Genomic DNA, 18,295 nt, shown 5'->3' on the forward strand with positions numbered 1-18,295 from the left:
CTATCTGTTTATACTCTGGTCACAGCTGGGTTGCTGACCGGTCATAAGCTACTGGTTTTGTCAAAACACGTTTTTGCTAAATGCAGGGTGATTGGTAAAATAAATATTTTGGCATTCTAACTGTTCTAAATGTTCCAACTCCAATTGTTAAGAGTAATAACCTCTTTAATAGGGTTAATACCCTATTAAATAGTGTTGATTGAAGACAAGTTATATTTTGTATAAAGCATGAATATAACTAAATGTAACACAAACAAAATATTTATTTAATTGTCTTCAGTTGGTTGTGAAATGCAGGAACAATACATGTTCACAATGATTTGGTTTTCTATGATTTGAGGGCTTTCTGCCCACCAAATTTCTGCAGGCCCAACCAGCTACATATTTCAGCCAATGCCTCAACACCAATGACAAGACTTATTCTATTAACAATAACAATTAACCTAACCAAAAGGCTTTGTAATTGTAATGAGGCAGCATTCATCACAGCCTTATTCTTGAATATAAAATTTTGTGGCTATGCATTATTTGGGTCAGAATTAACAATTGGCCTGTATTTCTCACCTTCACATTCTCTGTGCATCTTTAACATTTAATTGTGCCGAACCTACATCTGGACAACACTACCATCCTGGTTCTCATATCCGATGAGACCGCTTACAGAGAGGAGGTAAGAAGCCTGTTTACATGGTGCCAGGACAATATCCTCTCTCTCAACATCTGTAAGACTGAAGAGATGATCATAGACTTCAGGAAGCGGCAGAGGGGGGGTCTTGCCCCAATATTCATTGATGGCACTGAAGTGGAGAGAGTCTCCGAATTCAAGTTTCTGTGTTCGTCAAAGATGACCTCACCTGGTCCACACATGTGAACTCGGCAGTGAAAACTGCCCAAAAGCATCTATACTTCCCGAGGAGACTCAAGAAGTTTGGCATGTCTGTTAAAACCCTCACCAACATTTACAGGTGCACCATTGACAGCATCCTCTCAGGCTGCATTACTGTCTGGTACAGCAGCTGCTCTGCTGCGGACTGCCAGTCCCTCCAGAGGGTGGTGAAGTCTGCAGAGTGCGTTACTGGCTGCCATCTACCCTCCGTGCAAGGCATTTTTCGTACACAATGCCTGAGGAAAGCACAGAACCTCATCAGAGATCACAGCCCCCCAAGTTATGGTCTGTTCACATTGCTGCCGTCTGGTAGATGCAACCAGATCATTGGAGCAAGTACGTCCCTCAGGCCATCAACCTCCTCAATCAGGATGACGCCGTGTTTGGTGCATTTGACAAATAAACCTTGAAACTTGAAGCTAAAGCAGAATCTCCTCCGGTAACTATTCAGCAGATGTGATAATGCGTCAGACATAACAAAGTTAACAGCCATTTCCGCCCATTTAATGATGGGCCATATCTGGTCCTATCGTCATTGTTTGTATAAATCCTGAAAAGGTTGACTCCTTTTGTTCCTCTGCTGTAAGAGCAGCTGCTGGCAGGCTAACCTTGAAAGCTAACCCTAACAGTTCAGTTGTTGTTGCTAGCTCATCAGCAGACTGCCTTACAGACACATGGCCTTGGTTTAGCAATTTCTATTTTAGCATAATGTTCTCTTGTACTTTCTGACATTTTGAACAGGCTAGGCTACTAGCTTGAGTGAACTTGACTTAAGAACTTTCCACAATGTTCTGAAACACTAAACACTTTCTGCTCCAAATGTTCGAGACCAAACAATGAATTATGTATGTGTGATTTGTAACCAGGTTTATGCCGACAGTATTTACTATCACTTATTTAAAGAAATAGCTCAAGTATGACACACAACAAAATGTAATCAATGAATTTAATTAAATAAAAAATACATGTAATCTTAGTAATGTGACAGTTTATCACCAAACCTTTCCTGGGATTTGACTCCTGAGATAAAATAAGCATGCTGGTTTTAAACGTAGTTAACATACTTGCAATGTGATGCCTGTGCCCAGGCCCGGCACTGAATATGAGAAGTGGCCTGGTTGTCATTATAAATGAGAATCAGCTCGTCACCTGTTCAAATAATGGTTAACTAAAACCAAGTTTCTCTAAAATAGCATATGAAAAAAATACCCAGAATTCACATTGTGTTTTAAAGTGTGTAACCATTGTTCTGACCTTTTGGTTATATTCAGAAGCTGCACATGGAAAGAATAGAGTAAATAGGGGATGGGTGATCACTGATGTCAGAGATGAAGCGTATGTCCTCCAGGGTACGATTTGCTTTCATCCAGATGTAAGTGTTTCCTGGCACCAGCTCGGGGGAGCTGCAGTGGTCAGACAACCTCAGATATTCAGGGTTAGACAGGGCCCGGACCTGGTTCTTTGAGAGCATCAAGAACACGGCGTTCTTCATCACAACAGACATCTGGTTTTTCCTCACAGACACAGTCTCCACTGTCCCTATGTAAACTGGACACACATTACATACACTTTATGTGTGCTCTGTACAGAGGCTACTGCCCCCCCCCCCCACAGAAAAGCTTCCCACTTTTGTTTTCAACCGCCAGAGAGTTGAGTCATGCTTCTTTTCACAGAGTGTTTGCGACCGCATAAGACTCACCATTGTTATGACACACATCTTCATACAGATCCTCCAGCTGAAGAAGCCTGGGACCTGAGGACAACGGTCAAAGGTAGTTCAAATGAATGAGACTGGGACAAAAAAAACAGGGGGTGCCCGTAAAACGACACCCCCTCTCCTTAGTACACGTTACCGCTTGGTTGCCATTTCAAGCTGACAGGATGTGTGGTAAACCCTTTCGGACTGGACCCACTGACCTGGACTCTCATTGTGGTTCCTGGTTTGCCGCTCTGTCCATGGTTGCAGGACCCCAGCGCAGCAGGACCAGAGGGAGGTGTTAGGGTAGAGGTGCCCACAGCAGCTGAAGCCCGGTTGGGTTGTGTAGACCAGGGCAAGTCCCGGCGCGAAGCAACAGGTTTGTGTGGAGCCAGCCTCCATCAGGACACTTCCACAACACTGGGACTCATTTGTGTGCTGGCCCTGAAGGGGCAGATCATACAGGGTACCTGCACAGCACTTCTTCTCTCCACTGCTCCGGTTGTAGGCCTCCTTCCCACAGCAGGACACATTCACAAAACTGCCGTGTCTGGGCAGAGAAAAATAAATGACCCCCTTTTATCAGATCTTACATCACCGCACGCATCTGACTCTTTGACATAATCTAAAAAGGGAATCTATAAACAAATTGTTTAACTTTTCAAACGAGGCTGAAGGAAGAAAACTGATAAGACAAGCACAACCACACATTGCTACTATGTACATTGTTAATTGTACAAACATTGGACAGCAATACCAGGGTTGTAACTAATTACTAAGAAACATGAAACTTGTTGAAGCAATGTGTTACAATCTGCACTGCAATGATTATGTAGCTGTAAAATAGTTTAGTCAGATTTGTCTCATTTTTCCTAGTCTGATTTGTTTACAGATGCCTAATAGATTTTCCAAGTCTCTTGAACATTATATAACATAGTGAAAAAGGAAGCAATGAAGGTCTATGCTTCTGCCTCTTGTGCAGATGTCCTGCTGCAGCATGGATTTGAACCCACTGCTCTTCTCACTCTTTGGGGATCCCACCAGTGCTTTGGTACCCCCTTCGACCTTGGGGAAGGCAGGGACCAGCTGGCATAGAACAGGGTCCCACATGAGCACCCCTTTCAGTTTCGTCATCGTCCACCTTGTTGTATTCCTCCTCCGAGTCGTACGATGAGAGGGAGTCCGATCCCCTCTCTCCCCTCCAGGTGTCCTCCCCTCTCGCCTGCAACATCGGAGGGGAGTAGGCAAAATAAGCTCGGAGACGCTGATATTCCTCCTCCGGCGACTCCGGCTTTTCCCACGGCCACAGGTGTGTGTCCATGTGGCCACAGCGTTTATTTTTTTCTTCTGTTATTCCTTTTTCCTTTTCCTGCTGGTTCCTTACAGGTTCATCATTCTGTAACGGTGGTGGTAATGGAGAGGAACCAGGCGCCGGCAGATCGCATTCAAATGTTGACTTTAATGCAACAAACACCAAACACAGAATAAACTTAATAGGGCTGAATTGAAACAGCAAAACAAAAGCACTCACCTGTTACGTGTAACATACAGCAACTACAACAATGATCAACAAGTGAAGGGAGCAGAGGAGAAACATTTAAACACATACTGATGGAACGAATGGGACCTGGTGTGAGTGATTCAAGACGTGACACAAAACAAGTCTGGGATGTGTTCGTGGAGTGATGGGACCAGGGAGTGCCTGGCAGTGGCGCTGATCCTAACCGTACCGGTACAAAAGATTCTTTTAGCAATTTTATTAGCATGAACAAATCCAGTTTACCATAATCTTTGCAAAACAAAGTCCATTACCATTTTTGGTTATTTTGAAGTCATTTTTGCTTAATTTTATCGAGGGTGCTAAACATTTTAGGGGTGTCTGCATGATCTCATATTGTAAACATTAACAAAATTCCACCAGTTTCCTCCAACACAAACAGACAGATATCCAAAACAGGCAGACAACACCCCCCCCCCACCCCCCCCCCACCCCCCAATAAATCATTTTTTGTCTGTCTTCCGGATCGCGTCAGCTGCAAAATATGCACCATTTTGCACTCTCTCTGTGTCTAGAAAACCAGTCCTAGAGTTTTAGAACATACACAGAAACTCACCTGTGCCCGTTGCAGCAGATCTCAGTCTGGGGGTCGTAGGTGGTCTTTCCACAGCAGTGGTTCCCAGGTCTGTTGACATATGACTCACACACCAACTGGCTGTCTGGCTGATACAAGTGGCCACTCCGGGAGCAGCGCTTTCCCTCCTTCCGCTCGTAGGACAAGCTCTGGTTGCAGCAGAAACGGTCTTCATCCACTACACTATAGGGATATGTACCACAACACTAGGACAGAGATACACACACCAGTAACCAGGGCATCAACACAGACAGACACACACATACATACACTACATGACAAATAGTATGAGGACAGTTCAGGTGTTTCAGCCGCAACCATTGCTCACAGGTGCATAAAATCCAGCACAAAGCCATGAAATCTCCATATACAAACATTGGCGGTACGATTATTCATACTCAAGAGCTCAATGAATTTAAGCATGGCACTGTCATAAGATGCCACCTTTTCCACAAGTGTTTCTGCCCGAATTGATCAGACCTGGTCAGCTGTAAGTGCTGTAGTTGTGAAGTGGAAGCGTCTAGGAGTAATAAAGTGGTAGACCACGCAAACTGACAGAGCAGGGCCGCTAAGTGCTGAAGCGTGTATGCGCTTAAAAATTGCCTATTATCTGTTGCATCACTCACCACAGAGTTCCAAACTGCCTCTAGAAGCAACATAATCACAAGAGCTGTCTGTCGTGGCCTAGCAGCTGTAAGCAAACCTCAAATCAACATGAGCAATAAAGCACGCCTCAACTGGACTCTAAACAAAGACATATGTTCTCTGGACAGATGAATCACGCTTCACTCTCTGGCAGTCTGATGGACAAATCTAGATGTGGCGGCTGCCAGGAGAACATTACCTTCTAGAATGCATTGTGCCTACTGTAAAGATTGGTGGAGGAGGGAAAATGGTCTTGTGCTATGTTCCAGGGTTTGAGCTAGGCTCCTTACTTCCAGTGAAGGATCATCTTAACGCTACAGGAAACAATGACTTTTTAGGCAATTAGTTGCTTCCACTTTGTGGCAACAGTTTGCGGAAGGCCCTTTCCGGTTCCAGATCCTATTGGAGCTGGTTGCTTTAAAATTATTAATGAAATCAACACACTATGCTATCTGAATTTGAACAGAATTTTACTTGTTAAATAATATTACTCTAAACAATTCCTATCCATTTTATGTTTCACATTGTTATGTATTATTTGTTTTAACACCTATAGAGTATTTTGGCATGTTTGTTTTACAACAATTAGCCTTTTAAAATGATTAACTTGCATTAGGACTGATGACCAATCAATGGAACATTATGTTAATCTCTTCAAACTCTGTCTGTCAACCTGAAATGGGAGGATTATTAACAAAGTGTGTTGTAGTTTTCAAATGGGATATCAGTTACGCATGATGATACCTTCCAATTATAGCTGGCAGTCTGCACTTTATCCCCATAGTAATTATATAATCTAAAATCCAGAGTGCTTTAATACCCTAACAAATTATACATATTTTTGTAGTAAAGTGTATATATGTTTAAACATTTAGAGATTAGTTTTGAGGTGACAGTTCCATTTTCTGTGTTTCAGGTATGGTGTTCCCAAACATTTTGATATAATTATTTTAATATAATTGCAACCCCCTCATGTAAGTAAAGTGATGTATTCTTTGAACACTGTTTACTTAATTGCATATACTGTATCTCACAAAGTTAGTACACCCCTCACATTTTTGTAAATATTTGAGTATGTTTTCATGTGACAACACTGAAGAAAGGAAACTTTGCTACAATGTAAAGTAGTGAGTGTACAGCTTGTATAACAGTGTAAATTTGCTGTCCCCTCAAAATAATTCAACACACAGCCATTAATGTCTAAACCGCTGGCAGCAAAAGTTAATACACCCCTAAGTGAAAATGTCCAAATTGGGCCCAATTAGACATTTCCCCCCCGGTGTCATGTGACTCGTTAGTGTTACAAGGTCTCAGGTGTGAATGGGGAGCAGGTGTGTTAAATTTGGTGTCATTGCTCTCACATTCCCTCATACTGGTCATTGGAAGTTCAACATTGCACATCATGGCAAAGAACTCTCTGAGGATCTGAAAAAAAGAATTGTTGCTCCACATAAAGATGGCCTAGGCTAAAAGAAGATTGCTAAGACCCTGCAGCTGAGCTGCAGCATGGTGGCCAAGACCATACAATTGTTTAACAGGACAGGTTCCACACAGAACAGGCCTCACCATGGTCGACCAAAGAAGTTGAGTGCACGTGCTCAGGGTCATATCCAGAGGTTGTCTTTGGGAAATAGACGTATGAGTGCTGCCAGCATTGCTGCAGAGGTTGAAGGGGTGGGGGGTCAGCCTGTTAGTGCTAAGGCCATATGCCGCACACTGCATCAAATTGGTCTGCATGGCTGTCGCCCCAGAAGGAAGACTCTTCAAAAGATAATGCACAAGAAAGCCAGCAAACAGTTTGCTGAAGACTAGCAGACTAAGGACATGGATTACTGGAACCATGTCCTGTGGTCTGATGAGGCCAAGATAAACGTATTTGGTTCAGATGGTGTCAAGCGTGTTTGGCGGCAACCAGGTGAGGAGTACAAAGACAAGTGTGTCTTGCCTACACTCAAACATGGTGGCGGGAGTGTCATGGTCTGGGGCTGCATGAGTGCTGCCGGTATTGGGGAGTTACATTTAATTGATGGAACAGTGAATGCCAACATGTACTGTGTCATACTGAAGCAGAGCATGACCCCTCACTTCAGAGTATGGGCCGCAGGGCAGTATTCCAACATGATAATGAACCCAAACACACCTCCAAGACGAGCACTGCCTTGCTAAAGAAGCTGAGGGTAAAGGTGATGGACTGGCCAAGCATGTCTCCAGACCTAAACCCTATTGAGCATCTGTGGGGCATCCTCAAACGGAAGGTGGAGGAGCGCAAGGTCTCTAACATCCACCAGCTCTGTGATGTCGTCCTGGAGAAGTATAAGTGTTATCACATTTCTTCAGTGTTGTCACATGAAAACATATACACAAATATTTACAAAAATGTGAGGGGTGTACTCAACTTTGTTAGATACTGTATCTTACCACTGAGTATACAACATTGGAAAGATTACCTGGCTCAATGGGAAGACTGTCTTCTGTGTTGAAAATAACATGATAATCTGTATTTTCCCTCAGTCTTATTTACTGCCTTGTACTGAGGAAAACCTTGTTCTTGAGAGTTTTAGCAGTCAAAAATGTGTTAATAATAGCATAACCTAAACCTTTAAACAATTAGAGACACATTTAAATCAAGAAAAAACTAATTAATCGACTTTGTTTAACCCCATTTTCCGGTAACTTCTCTATGTACCAAGTGCAATGTTTTTCCAGTTCCTCTTGCAACCCAATTCTCAAAAGTGTTTTTAATAACCTATGATACCTAACGTTTCAATTGTTGTTTACTCTAACTCGGCTGGATTCCCAATGGGAATTACTTAACAATTATCTATTTACAAGTCAGAATTTACATTTATTCAGCATGCAATGAAGAATAGACTTACAAAAAGCACAAATAAAATCCACACACTATATAAATATATTCACAAACAGTTATACATATAAACAGTTCTATGCACCCAACCACTGTAGAAAGCATATAGGCCAAATTCAACAGTCACAAATAAGTCCACATCTTTGAGAAAAGTCTGACTTTCTTACTGGGGCACCAGAGCACACAGCATCTAGAAACAGTGCCAAACAATAGAGAAGAGAAGCAAGAAGAGGAGAGCCTCTACTAAGAATATGTTGCAGGGTGTGGCTTATAGAATCAACTGTGGAACGGAAACTGACCTAGCCCAGCTTACAGTACAGAAGTGTGCTTTACCAGAAAACTTCGGGAGACATGTTCACCCTGAAACACTTTGAAATGAAACATTGCAGAACAAGAAAATTGGCCCAGAGACCTCCCTTCCCATTGTCTCATTGTTCAGTTTTTTCTTTCAGTGCTTTAGGTTATTGTGACTAAATAAAACATGTTAAAATACACAGATGCATGCCTGTACTATAGTGCACAGAACTGTGTGTATGAGTCTACTACTAATCAGGCAGATGGATAATGTAGCTGTTTCAAATGACTATGACTGTTATGAGCATTCATCTAAATGGATCGAAGGCGGTACAGAGATCTGTGCTTTAGCTGCATGCCTTAGCCCCGTTTGTTAAAAGACTTACCAGATTGTTTCCATGCACCCTGTTTTTCACACTCCCAGCACAACATGTTTCTTTTTCTGGATTGTAATATGAGGATCCACAGTAAGCAGCCTGACCTGGACAGTGAGATGTGGTACTGGTGAATAACTCAAGAAACAAGACTGGAACATTATTTGTCTAACATGGAAGCCTTTACTGTTCATTTGAATAAGCACATTCATATTTTTAATGAATTAAATTAATGTTCAAGACACGCTTCTTGTCACAACTATTTAGTCAACACAGCTTGATAAATCACCCTTCTCTGGATGGGTAGATCCTTTCTGCGGTCCAAAAATGTTATCTGTCGGAAAGTAACGAAACAATGGACTATAGTCCAGGAAGGATTAAAGGAGGACCTGTACTACCGATACAATCTAGGGTTCGAAGACAGACATGAGGCAAAAAGAGCAGACTAAGTTGTGCTGACTATTCTTTTGGGACTGATATTGTTTTTGAAGACACCAAAGCAGACAGTGATTCTGTATTTTTTGACTACACACCTGCCTTGATATGAAACAGGTGTAATGTAACAGCTATAATGCTATTTAAATTATTAACTGTGCAGTAGTGGTTACTGGCAATTATTACATTTTCAGAAAGCTCTTACCTTTTCTTTCATAGTATTTTAAGTAACTATACAATGAAGGAATGCATCCCTTTGTAACATGTTACCATGCTTTTTTAAATATTCTAAATCTTTAAATCTTTAAAAGACAGAAAAGTTCTAATGAGATACATAATCTCTATTGCAAGGGAGACCTGGCCAAGATTCAAAACATACAGTACAATAAACAGAACAGCCTAGAGGAAACATTTCTACTATTTTTGAACAGTCGTGCATCAGAATAAAACAAACAGAGGGCAAAAACACAACTAGATGAAACAGATTATATTTTCCATGTCTGTGTTGCAAAACAGAAGGCATTTTGGATCTGAGGCCTTATAAACCATATCTGTTAACAGTAGGGTTGTAGAGCTGGCTACACAGTTAGAGGGAATTTCTTATGTTGGGATTCCTGAGACAATTGTTGTGATTTATGCCTCGCTAAATGATCTGTTAGAAGACAAATCAAACAAGCGACAAACATGCAAATCCTTGCTTCATTTGTTTCCATAACATTTTATGGAATTCAGTGGCCCAATGAGTAGTCTCGCTTAAAAATAAAAAACAATTGTGGAACTTAAAATGTTCATAATCACCCAAACACACAAAAACACACCAAGTCTGAAAAAGTGAGTAAATATATTTTCCACAGTTCACAACAGTGGTAATATGGTGTGTCTGGGTCTACCTTGATAGCATTTCTGGCCAGAGGGATATGGCCCCTGGAAAGAGGTATTACAGCACTGCTCTGTTGTCGGGTAATAACAGGCTCCACCACAGCCCTTCTCCCCAGGGGGACTGGAAGTATGTGAAGAACACAAAGAATAAGATGTATGAGCAAAATGTCCACATAGAGACATACCTAACCAAACAACAAACTCATAGGCAACATTTTCCCAAGGGTTGGTCCTGTGGCTGACTGAATGAATGAGGGCGGAGAATTCCCAAAGTCGGCCAGCATGAAACGTTTAGTCTGCATCAGAGAAAAAAATAAAACAAGCATTCCAGAAATTACAGTAAAAATTATCTTATTATTTGACAGACTATTTAAGCTGAACCCAAATACACAGCTCAAAAAAACTGGCTACTCACAACCATATTAAACATTGATGAAGAACACACTAACAATTCAACAGATATACAACAACCAGAGGTAAATTCAGCAAATGTAGTCCTAAATATACCAACGTAGCCAAGAGCCACAAGTAAAGGCTTTCAATTTCACAAAATTACACTTCACAAACTGATTGTCACTTCAGTTCCAATAAAAATGTACTATTATATACGCTGCTCAAAATATTAAGGGAACACGTAATCATCACAGTGTAACACCAAGTCAATTAAACATCAGGGTTATCTGTCTGTCCAGTTAGGAAGCATAAGTGATTATGAAACAATGTCACCTGTTTTAGTGCAAATGAAAGTGACAACAGGTGCACTGGTGAGGTAACAGCAAGACAACCCCCAAAAAGGAAATGGTTTTGCAGGTGGAGGCCACAGACAATTGCTCTCCTTATCCTTCCTGACTGATCCCTGTAACTATTGGTAGCATGAGGCGGTACCTGCTGCCCATTCAGGTTGTACAGGTCATCCAGCTCCATACATGCTGTTGCAAGAAGGTTTGCTGTGTCTCCTAGTACAGTCTCAAGAGTATGGAGTGGGTACGAGGAGACAGGCCTTTACACGAGGAGTGCTGGACAGGGCCATAGAAGGGCATCAACCCAGCAGCAGGACCGGTATCTGCTCCTTTGTGCAAGAATGTGGCCTAGAATGTGTAGGCAGTTCCTGGATGACGAAGGCATTGATTCCATTGACTGGCCCTCACATTCCCCAGAACTGAATCCAACTGAGAACCACTGGGACGTTTTGTATCAGTGCATCCAATGACGCCAAGTAGCACCACAGACTGTCCAGGAGGTCACTGATGCCCTGATCCAGGTCTGGGAGGAGATCCCCCAGGACACCACCTGCCATCTCATCAGGAGCATGCCCAGACGTTATCAGGAGTGCATAAAGGCACGTGGGGGCCATACACACTACTGAAACACATTGTGTGTTGCAGTGATGAAAGTTGGAACAGTCTGTGATTTCAATGAATTACTTTGATTATTATTTTTTTTAATCCAGCCCTCAATCGGTTGGTGATTTTGCTTTCTATTGACCGTTGTTATGTCATTTTGTTCTCACCGTATTACTCAATGTACAGTAAAGACTTTGATCTTGAATATATTTTGACCCGATGTGTGATTTAAGTGTTCCCTACATTATTTGAGAGGGTCATCAATAGTAACTTTTCTTAAGCTTGAGCCAATGGATATAAACATACATATATACATATACACATATAATGAAATGGTGCAGTTCAATATGGCTAAACACAACATTACCAGTTGTTAGGTCTATTTGTCAGGGCCGGCTGAAATAAAGAAAAATAAACATAGGTTACTCAGTCATAATGTGAAGTTTCATTACAATAATACAAATCTATTTTGAAATGAGTCAATAACACAAACTTTTGTTATCATTGTGTCATTTGATACATGGCATTGTCCATCCAGATTCCTTGTGGTTACTACAGTATAATTGCAGCATTGTCTTTTGTTGTCATACTGTTGGTTTCCACAACACTTGTGGTTACTGGAGATTTTGGTCAGGACTATCTTTTCCACTCCACAGCAAAGCTGGTGACTGTCAAAAACCTCTGCATGGGGGAATAAAAACAACTGATGAAATTGGCTGTGTACAGTAAAAGCATGCAAACGCTCAAGTGGCGTGGTGTATGTTTTATCATCTTTGAAGTGCAGTGAGTGAGCAGAAAAGCTGTGAGGTGCAGGTGAGCAGGGACGTTTCTAGGCCTATTTTAGGGGTGCTTTAGCCATTTCCCATTAATGACATGGTAGATAACATGTGTATGTCACTAATAATCATCATAAACATTGATGACTTGATTAAATTATTACTAGGTACGCGAAAATGTTTCTAAATTGCAGCTAGATATTCCTATAATCCAGATAATTTGTTAGTTGTTGAATTCTTCGATTTCAAAGGAACATTATTGCAAAACTGTACGTGTTTCACAGATTCATGTTTGTTAAATTAAAATATTGTAACGTCTTGTGTTTAGAGGAAGGGAGATTCGTTAATTAAATGTTTCTTTTTTAAATTATGATACATTTTTGAATGACTTCATTCTGAGATGAATGTGCTAATGACTAAATCTGTTTTGAAATGATTCGGGGAAATCTCATTTAGAAATGCACTGTATGTAGATGTTCATTTACTATATACTATAGTTGACAAAAGTATTTTGGCTACATAGTACAGTCGTTGTTCTGCCATTTGTTGGTGTTGGATGGATAACGACAGAGAGGACTTTAATTTCTTCATTTGGATAGAATACGCCATTAGATCAGTGTCTACCACAAACTCTGAGACAGGTATACTTTAAGCCGAAAATAACAATGTTGATAGATTTTACACCAGTTGTTACTCAAATACATGATGAAAATATGTTTTTGGGAGTATGCCCAGACCCCCCAAAATGAAGGCTTAGCCCACCCATCCAATAATTTCTAGTGACGTCCCTGCAGGTGAGGTCACAATGAGTGGACCTCTTTTTATGCATTTAGAAAGACTAAAACAAACTACAACTACGTAATTAATTATAAGTGACAAAGACGTCAACCGAAGTCCAGAGATCTGAACTCACGTACCTTTTCCACAACACTTGGAATAGGGTTTGTTCCTTTTAAGTATCCGTGTGTTACAGCACAGATAGTTGAGTGGGTCGTAGGCTTTGTACCCGCAGCAATCTGACACAAGCTGGCTCACATTAACAGTCAGCTGACCTAAATCCATGACAGAATTGCAAACAAAAACACATATACTGCATGATAATTCAAAGTTGAAAGATGTTAAGTAAATAATGCTTCCTGCCTTAGATATTTCCAAGGGCAGTCCTGTTCTTTCCCCCGCCTGACTTAACTTCAGTGTGTATCACACAGCTGATGCGTCCTGCAGAGAAAGAAACCTAACATGACAATTTCTATCTCACCTTGACAACAAGAAGCCTGGGTGATGCTGAAGGCATTGCTTCCGCAGCAGGACAGCCTCGGCCCATTGTGTAGTTTTCCATCACAACAGGTGAACTGCAGAACATCATATTCCAGTTGGCCACAGACGTCACTTGGTTGTGAGCTGCAAAGCAGAGGCTAGTCTTCATGTCATGTAGGTTATCAGCGGAAACAGAAGAGAGGCTTTGACACAACGTCAAGAATGTGACCCTACAACTTAATTCTTAGACGTTTAGTCAACTGTTTGAACAGTGATTATTTTTTTGTCAGGACCAGAAAGTAATTCTAAATATATGCAGCCGGGAGAATTCTTTAACACACTATAATAGATTGGCACATATTATACATGCAGTGCATATTAGACGTGCAGTGCATATTAGACATGCAGTGCATCTATAAGTCATGATGTCACTTTACACTTAGGGAAAAACATGAAAATGATTTCCAAAAATGATTTTGATTTTGGAACATGATCACATGAAGTTTGTGTGGTTTGTCTTTAAGTGTAAAATAATTTACATTTTACTTTGACATAATAGCCTTAAAGATTGGTTCCTAGGAGCATCTTCTACTCAAAGTTGAGACTGTTACGGTACTTGATGTACTCACATGTTATAGAACATCTTAGCATAGACAGAGACTGGTATTCCAGGAGGAATAACCTGCACTGAAACAGGATCACAGGAAGACACCCATATCAAGACAAATATTCTGGTTATGTGTTTTGGGAAATTTTTTGATTGTCTTGCTTTTCAGCAAGTGTGGCATTTTGTCTTGAAAATGTTGTGTACAAAATATTGTAACTGTTAAAAGCCTGTAAAAACTAAAGCATTGAATCCCAGATAGTGTGCAATACTAGACAACTTAACAGCAATCCATTATGAGACTGTCAAACAACTAATTATAAATAAAAAACAAATCAACGTTATTCCGGTGTTAGAAAATAGAAATGAAAAGGAATAAAACATTGACTTGACAGTGCCTTTTTGGATACAAGCACCTATTATATCACAGAGGAAAACATGTGAAACCTCAAAACATGTAAATTAATGAGATTTGGAAAATGGGAGACTCAAAAGCCAAACTGATTAGCAAAAACTAATCTTGTCAGCCTCTGATTAACATAAAAAACATCACTTCTAAATAAAATTGCTATCGTGAGACAAACATTCAACATATTCTACACTTCCAAATTCAATCTATAGATTGAATGACATCCCAGCAATACATTTGTAGGAATCTTTGCATCATATACCCAATAGTATGTCTGCAAAGGCTTTAGTTTTTGCAGTTTGCTCAACTAATTCCACCAACTGAACAGTTATTCATGTACAAGAAAGTCTATGGGATAATTTTTTTAAGTAGGCACATGATATATATATATATATATATATATGAAGAGCAAATTCGAAACCACAAGAAAGGAATAATAAGAACCCACATTACAACGCTGCTTCTTTAGCATGTTTACACCCAAATTAACCGAAGAGGCAATGAGTCATATACAGCTTTACAACATAACCTGAATCCCCATCATACTTTCATTCATACCAACAAGTGGTGATAATACTTTTTCTACTTACCAGGTTCAATGTAACTGGTTCGAGACAACCAAACTGCATAAATAGAACAAAAAATGTAAAAAAAGGACATCCCAAATTTTTTTGAAACATGTTTGATAGTGATGCCCACTTACCAAACATAAATAATGGGGTTATCATGGTGAAGTCTTTAGCATTATCGTTCATAGATGAGATACCGGGATGCACTCGGATAAGTACCGATACATTTCAGCCACACATACAAGCTCCACCCCTGAAAACAATCTCCAATTGGCTAGCCATCTCAAAAGATCCTGTAGAAAACCAATCCCATATTTTTTTCTATTAGCATTGTATTTCCAGGAAATGCCATTCCAGCTTTAGTTTGGTGAACGTGATAAAAAGTAACTTGGGCATCTTCACTTCGGCTAATGTAAATGGGTTGCAACATTGTCTGACTATCAACCATAAAATGCAACATGGAAAATGTGACCTTCACTGGTTCCCATGAAGAAAAAGTACATTATCTATGTTGGGGGTATACGTTACAATTGAGGTTAAGGTGAGGAACTAGGATTAGGCTTTTTGGACTTAAGGTTAGAAGTTGTGGAAAATGGGAATAAAGTTTTGGTTAGAACAAGGGATGGGGTTTGTTGTTAGGGATATTGACAAACATGGTGTCTGGAAATACAACCAAATAACTCCACCACTGACTTGTCTGTCCAGAGCTCATAGTTGTATTAGTTCTGGCCTTTACACAGGTGTTGTCTGGAAAACAACATTAGTGTCTTTATATAAAAATTTTGAAAGACATCTTCCATCCTGAACTCCCTTGTAGGTCAAATTTATGACAGTTTACTTTATTTGATTAGGATTGTAAAGACAAAGGACATCAACTTAACATTACACTTACATCCAAAATATAAATTTCAACAAACATTGACAAACCTTAGACTCTAAATAGATACATGCATATACAATCCCACAAACATTTATGACATCACTCTTGCTCATGCCTACAGTTTTACATAGGATCCAATGCATTTTCCCATAATGCATTTAATTTTTTACCTGTTACCCTGAATTTTTTTGGAGACTTCTGTCAGCCACTTACACTCAGCTTGTGTCCTTGGTTCTGTGGGATGACCTGTCCTATGTAAATTGCCAAACAGTGGAAATAATGCACAAGGAATTCCTTGGAAATCGATTGGTAGCTGTTACAGAAATGGGATAAGGAACATAAGGTTGTCTTTATCAGATGAATATGCAGATTCTTACCATCACCCCTTAATTGTAAAATTATTGATGATTCTCTCGTCACCTCAGAGATCCCACTGACCTTGTATCTGTGTTTATCTCTCTACATGCAAATAAACTGCTAATTGTGCCAAAATAATTTGTCTCTTTACCTACTTCCTAAAGAGTTCAAATCGATGGAATTGCAATCACAGAACCCCTTCCTCTTTTATTGGAGGCACAGTCATCATTTGCCTTTTGGATAGGGCCACAGTGTGTTTGGACCCCACTGTCTGAGACCCAAGGTTATACACTGCTATATAATTGTGCCAGCGGAGTAGAGTGAGCCACCCTTGTGAATCCAAGAAATGTGCTCTCTAACGTGGGAGGACATGAGCCCTCAGAACTGCCAGGCTGGAATGAGTTATTTTTGGAAAATGTGCGTGATTTATACAAGTAAAAACTTCTCAGAGTCTGGTATAACAGTTGATTATTTTAAGTTTAATTACATGGATCCACGGGAACAATCGCTTTCACACAACAGACTGCAATTACAGAGACCAACAGAGTAGTGTCATAACAATTGTTCTGATTACATATTATTGCTTTCATCTCTTTATACTCCTCCTTATCAGCCCCCAAAATATTATCTCTAATGCACACCCCAATATTATCTCTAGTCATTCTAATAGGAAAACAAGATAGAACCCTATACTGCCATGGCAACCATAGTTCCAGGTCATAGTTACCAGACCTCCTGATCTGAGCTACCCCCAGTGTCCTTCACAAAAGGAAGAATACAGAGAAGACACAGGCAACTTTACCTTGCCGCCAAACGGAACAGGGCCGTAGATAAGGTAGGGTTGTGGCCTGGTATCCTTGGTTGTGTCGTGGAAAACTCAAGTCCACAACGACTAAAACAAAAACACTTCATCTCAGGAACTTGTGAATCCAATAGACTTTAATGAAGATCATACAAGAATGACAGACATTAAAGCCAGGTCCTTCTGCAGATACACACCCAAACTACTGAGCTCAGGACCGTGGCTTTTATACAAAAACTTCTACCCAGAACGCAATCTGACCATCTTTGGAGAGTCCCCTGAGGAGGGGCTCTCTCCCTTGTTCTTTAGTTCTTCCTGCATGTTCTTAATTAAGATGTGCTTACTCTTGACAACCTTATGGTTCACTTTTGGGTCGCCCTTCCAATGAACTCATCATTGTCATAATTTTTCAGGTTCGCAACTGTCCGTGTACAGGACATGTACAGGAAGATGCTATATTAGGGAGTCTTCCTGTGGTGACCCCTGGGTCACAATGTACATATCATGGTAAGGGCTCGGCTCACTGTTCAGCTGGGCGTGTGGGTGGAATATATCATGTGGGGAGTTGCTGCCGGTATGTCTGGGCTTCACATTAGTAACATTTCTTAAACAGTAATATTTCATAGACTTAAACTTAAACATGCATAATGATATATTCATAATACGTGGGATTATAAGCAATTTGCAGAAAATTCCCTCACAGTTGCGGCCATAATCACTTCTAAGAACAGGGCATACTGACCTAAGTCTTCTTCTATACGTGGCAACCATGAACTGTCTAAAGCAATTTCAGGCCTAGTCTAAAACAGTCCATTTATTACAGTTAATGTGCAGAGTAATGGATAGAATAAGAATAGGGTATAGGGTAATAAATTCATCTTTAACAATTCCTCCCTTTTGTCCATACAGGGACAATATAAACAACATGTATTTATTAAAAGAATGCATAAGGAGAATTATTAAAAGGAATTCAATTTATCAGAGGAATTACATGTCAAAAAGGCATCCTGGATCTTAAGGATCAGAAGTCCACAGTTACTTTAAATAAGCCACATTTGAATCAAACACTGACAATCAAGACAGTTGTTATG

The 18,295-nt window shown here is 40.3% G+C and overlaps 1 protein-coding gene across 4 annotated transcripts; it reads right to left on the bottom strand.

Annotated features, from left to right (window-relative positions):
- Positions 1-1,864: 1,864 nt before the first annotated feature.
- Positions 1,865-17,470, bottom strand: LOC117595339. 4 transcript variants are annotated; one of them, XM_034295629.1, is made up of 14 exons: positions 17,205-17,470; positions 15,300-15,418; positions 15,187-15,219; positions 14,213-14,270; positions 13,585-13,727; positions 13,244-13,378; positions 12,044-12,231; positions 11,918-11,946; positions 10,219-10,328; positions 8,906-9,000; positions 4,697-4,920; positions 2,804-3,132; positions 2,586-2,639; positions 1,865-2,434 (listed from the first exon to the last, which is right to left on the bottom strand). In XM_034295629.1, the coding sequence occupies exons 2-14, from the start codon at positions 15,349-15,351 to the stop codon at positions 2,154-2,156; spliced, it is 1,731 nt and encodes a 576-aa protein (XP_034151520.1). In that variant the 5' UTR covers positions 15,352-15,418; positions 17,205-17,470; the 3' UTR covers positions 1,865-2,153. The 4 variants fall into 4 exon arrangements, with proteins under 4 accessions (XP_034151520.1, XP_034151521.1, XP_034151523.1 ...); XM_034295630.1 differs by lacking the exon at positions 15,187-15,219; XM_034295632.1 differs by lacking the exons at positions 15,187-15,219; positions 15,300-15,418 and having other exon boundaries at positions 14,213-14,265; positions 17,205-17,469.
- Between the last annotated feature and the right edge of the window lie 825 nt (positions 17,471-18,295).

The sequence above is a fragment of the Esox lucius genome, chromosome 11 (genome assembly GCF_011004845.1).
Source record: "Esox lucius isolate fEsoLuc1 chromosome 11, fEsoLuc1.pri, whole genome shotgun sequence".
In the NCBI taxonomy this organism is placed as follows: Eukaryota; Metazoa; Chordata; class Actinopteri; order Esociformes; family Esocidae; genus Esox; species Esox lucius.

Excerpts from the sequence above, each read along its gene's own strand:
- LOC117595339 (XM_034295629.1), bottom strand. The coding sequence starts at position 15,351 with ATGAACGATAATGCTAAAGACTTCACCATGATAACCCCATTATTTATG. Across the intron at positions 9,001-10,218 it reads TGGCCAGAAATGCTATCAAG|GTCAGGCTGCTTACTGTGGA; the intron begins GTAGACCCAGAC and ends CTCACTGTCCAG. Across the intron at positions 3,133-4,696 it reads ATCTGCTGCAACGGGCACAG|ACACGGCAGTTTTGTGAATG; the intron begins GTGAGTTTCTGT and ends TTCTCTGCCCAG.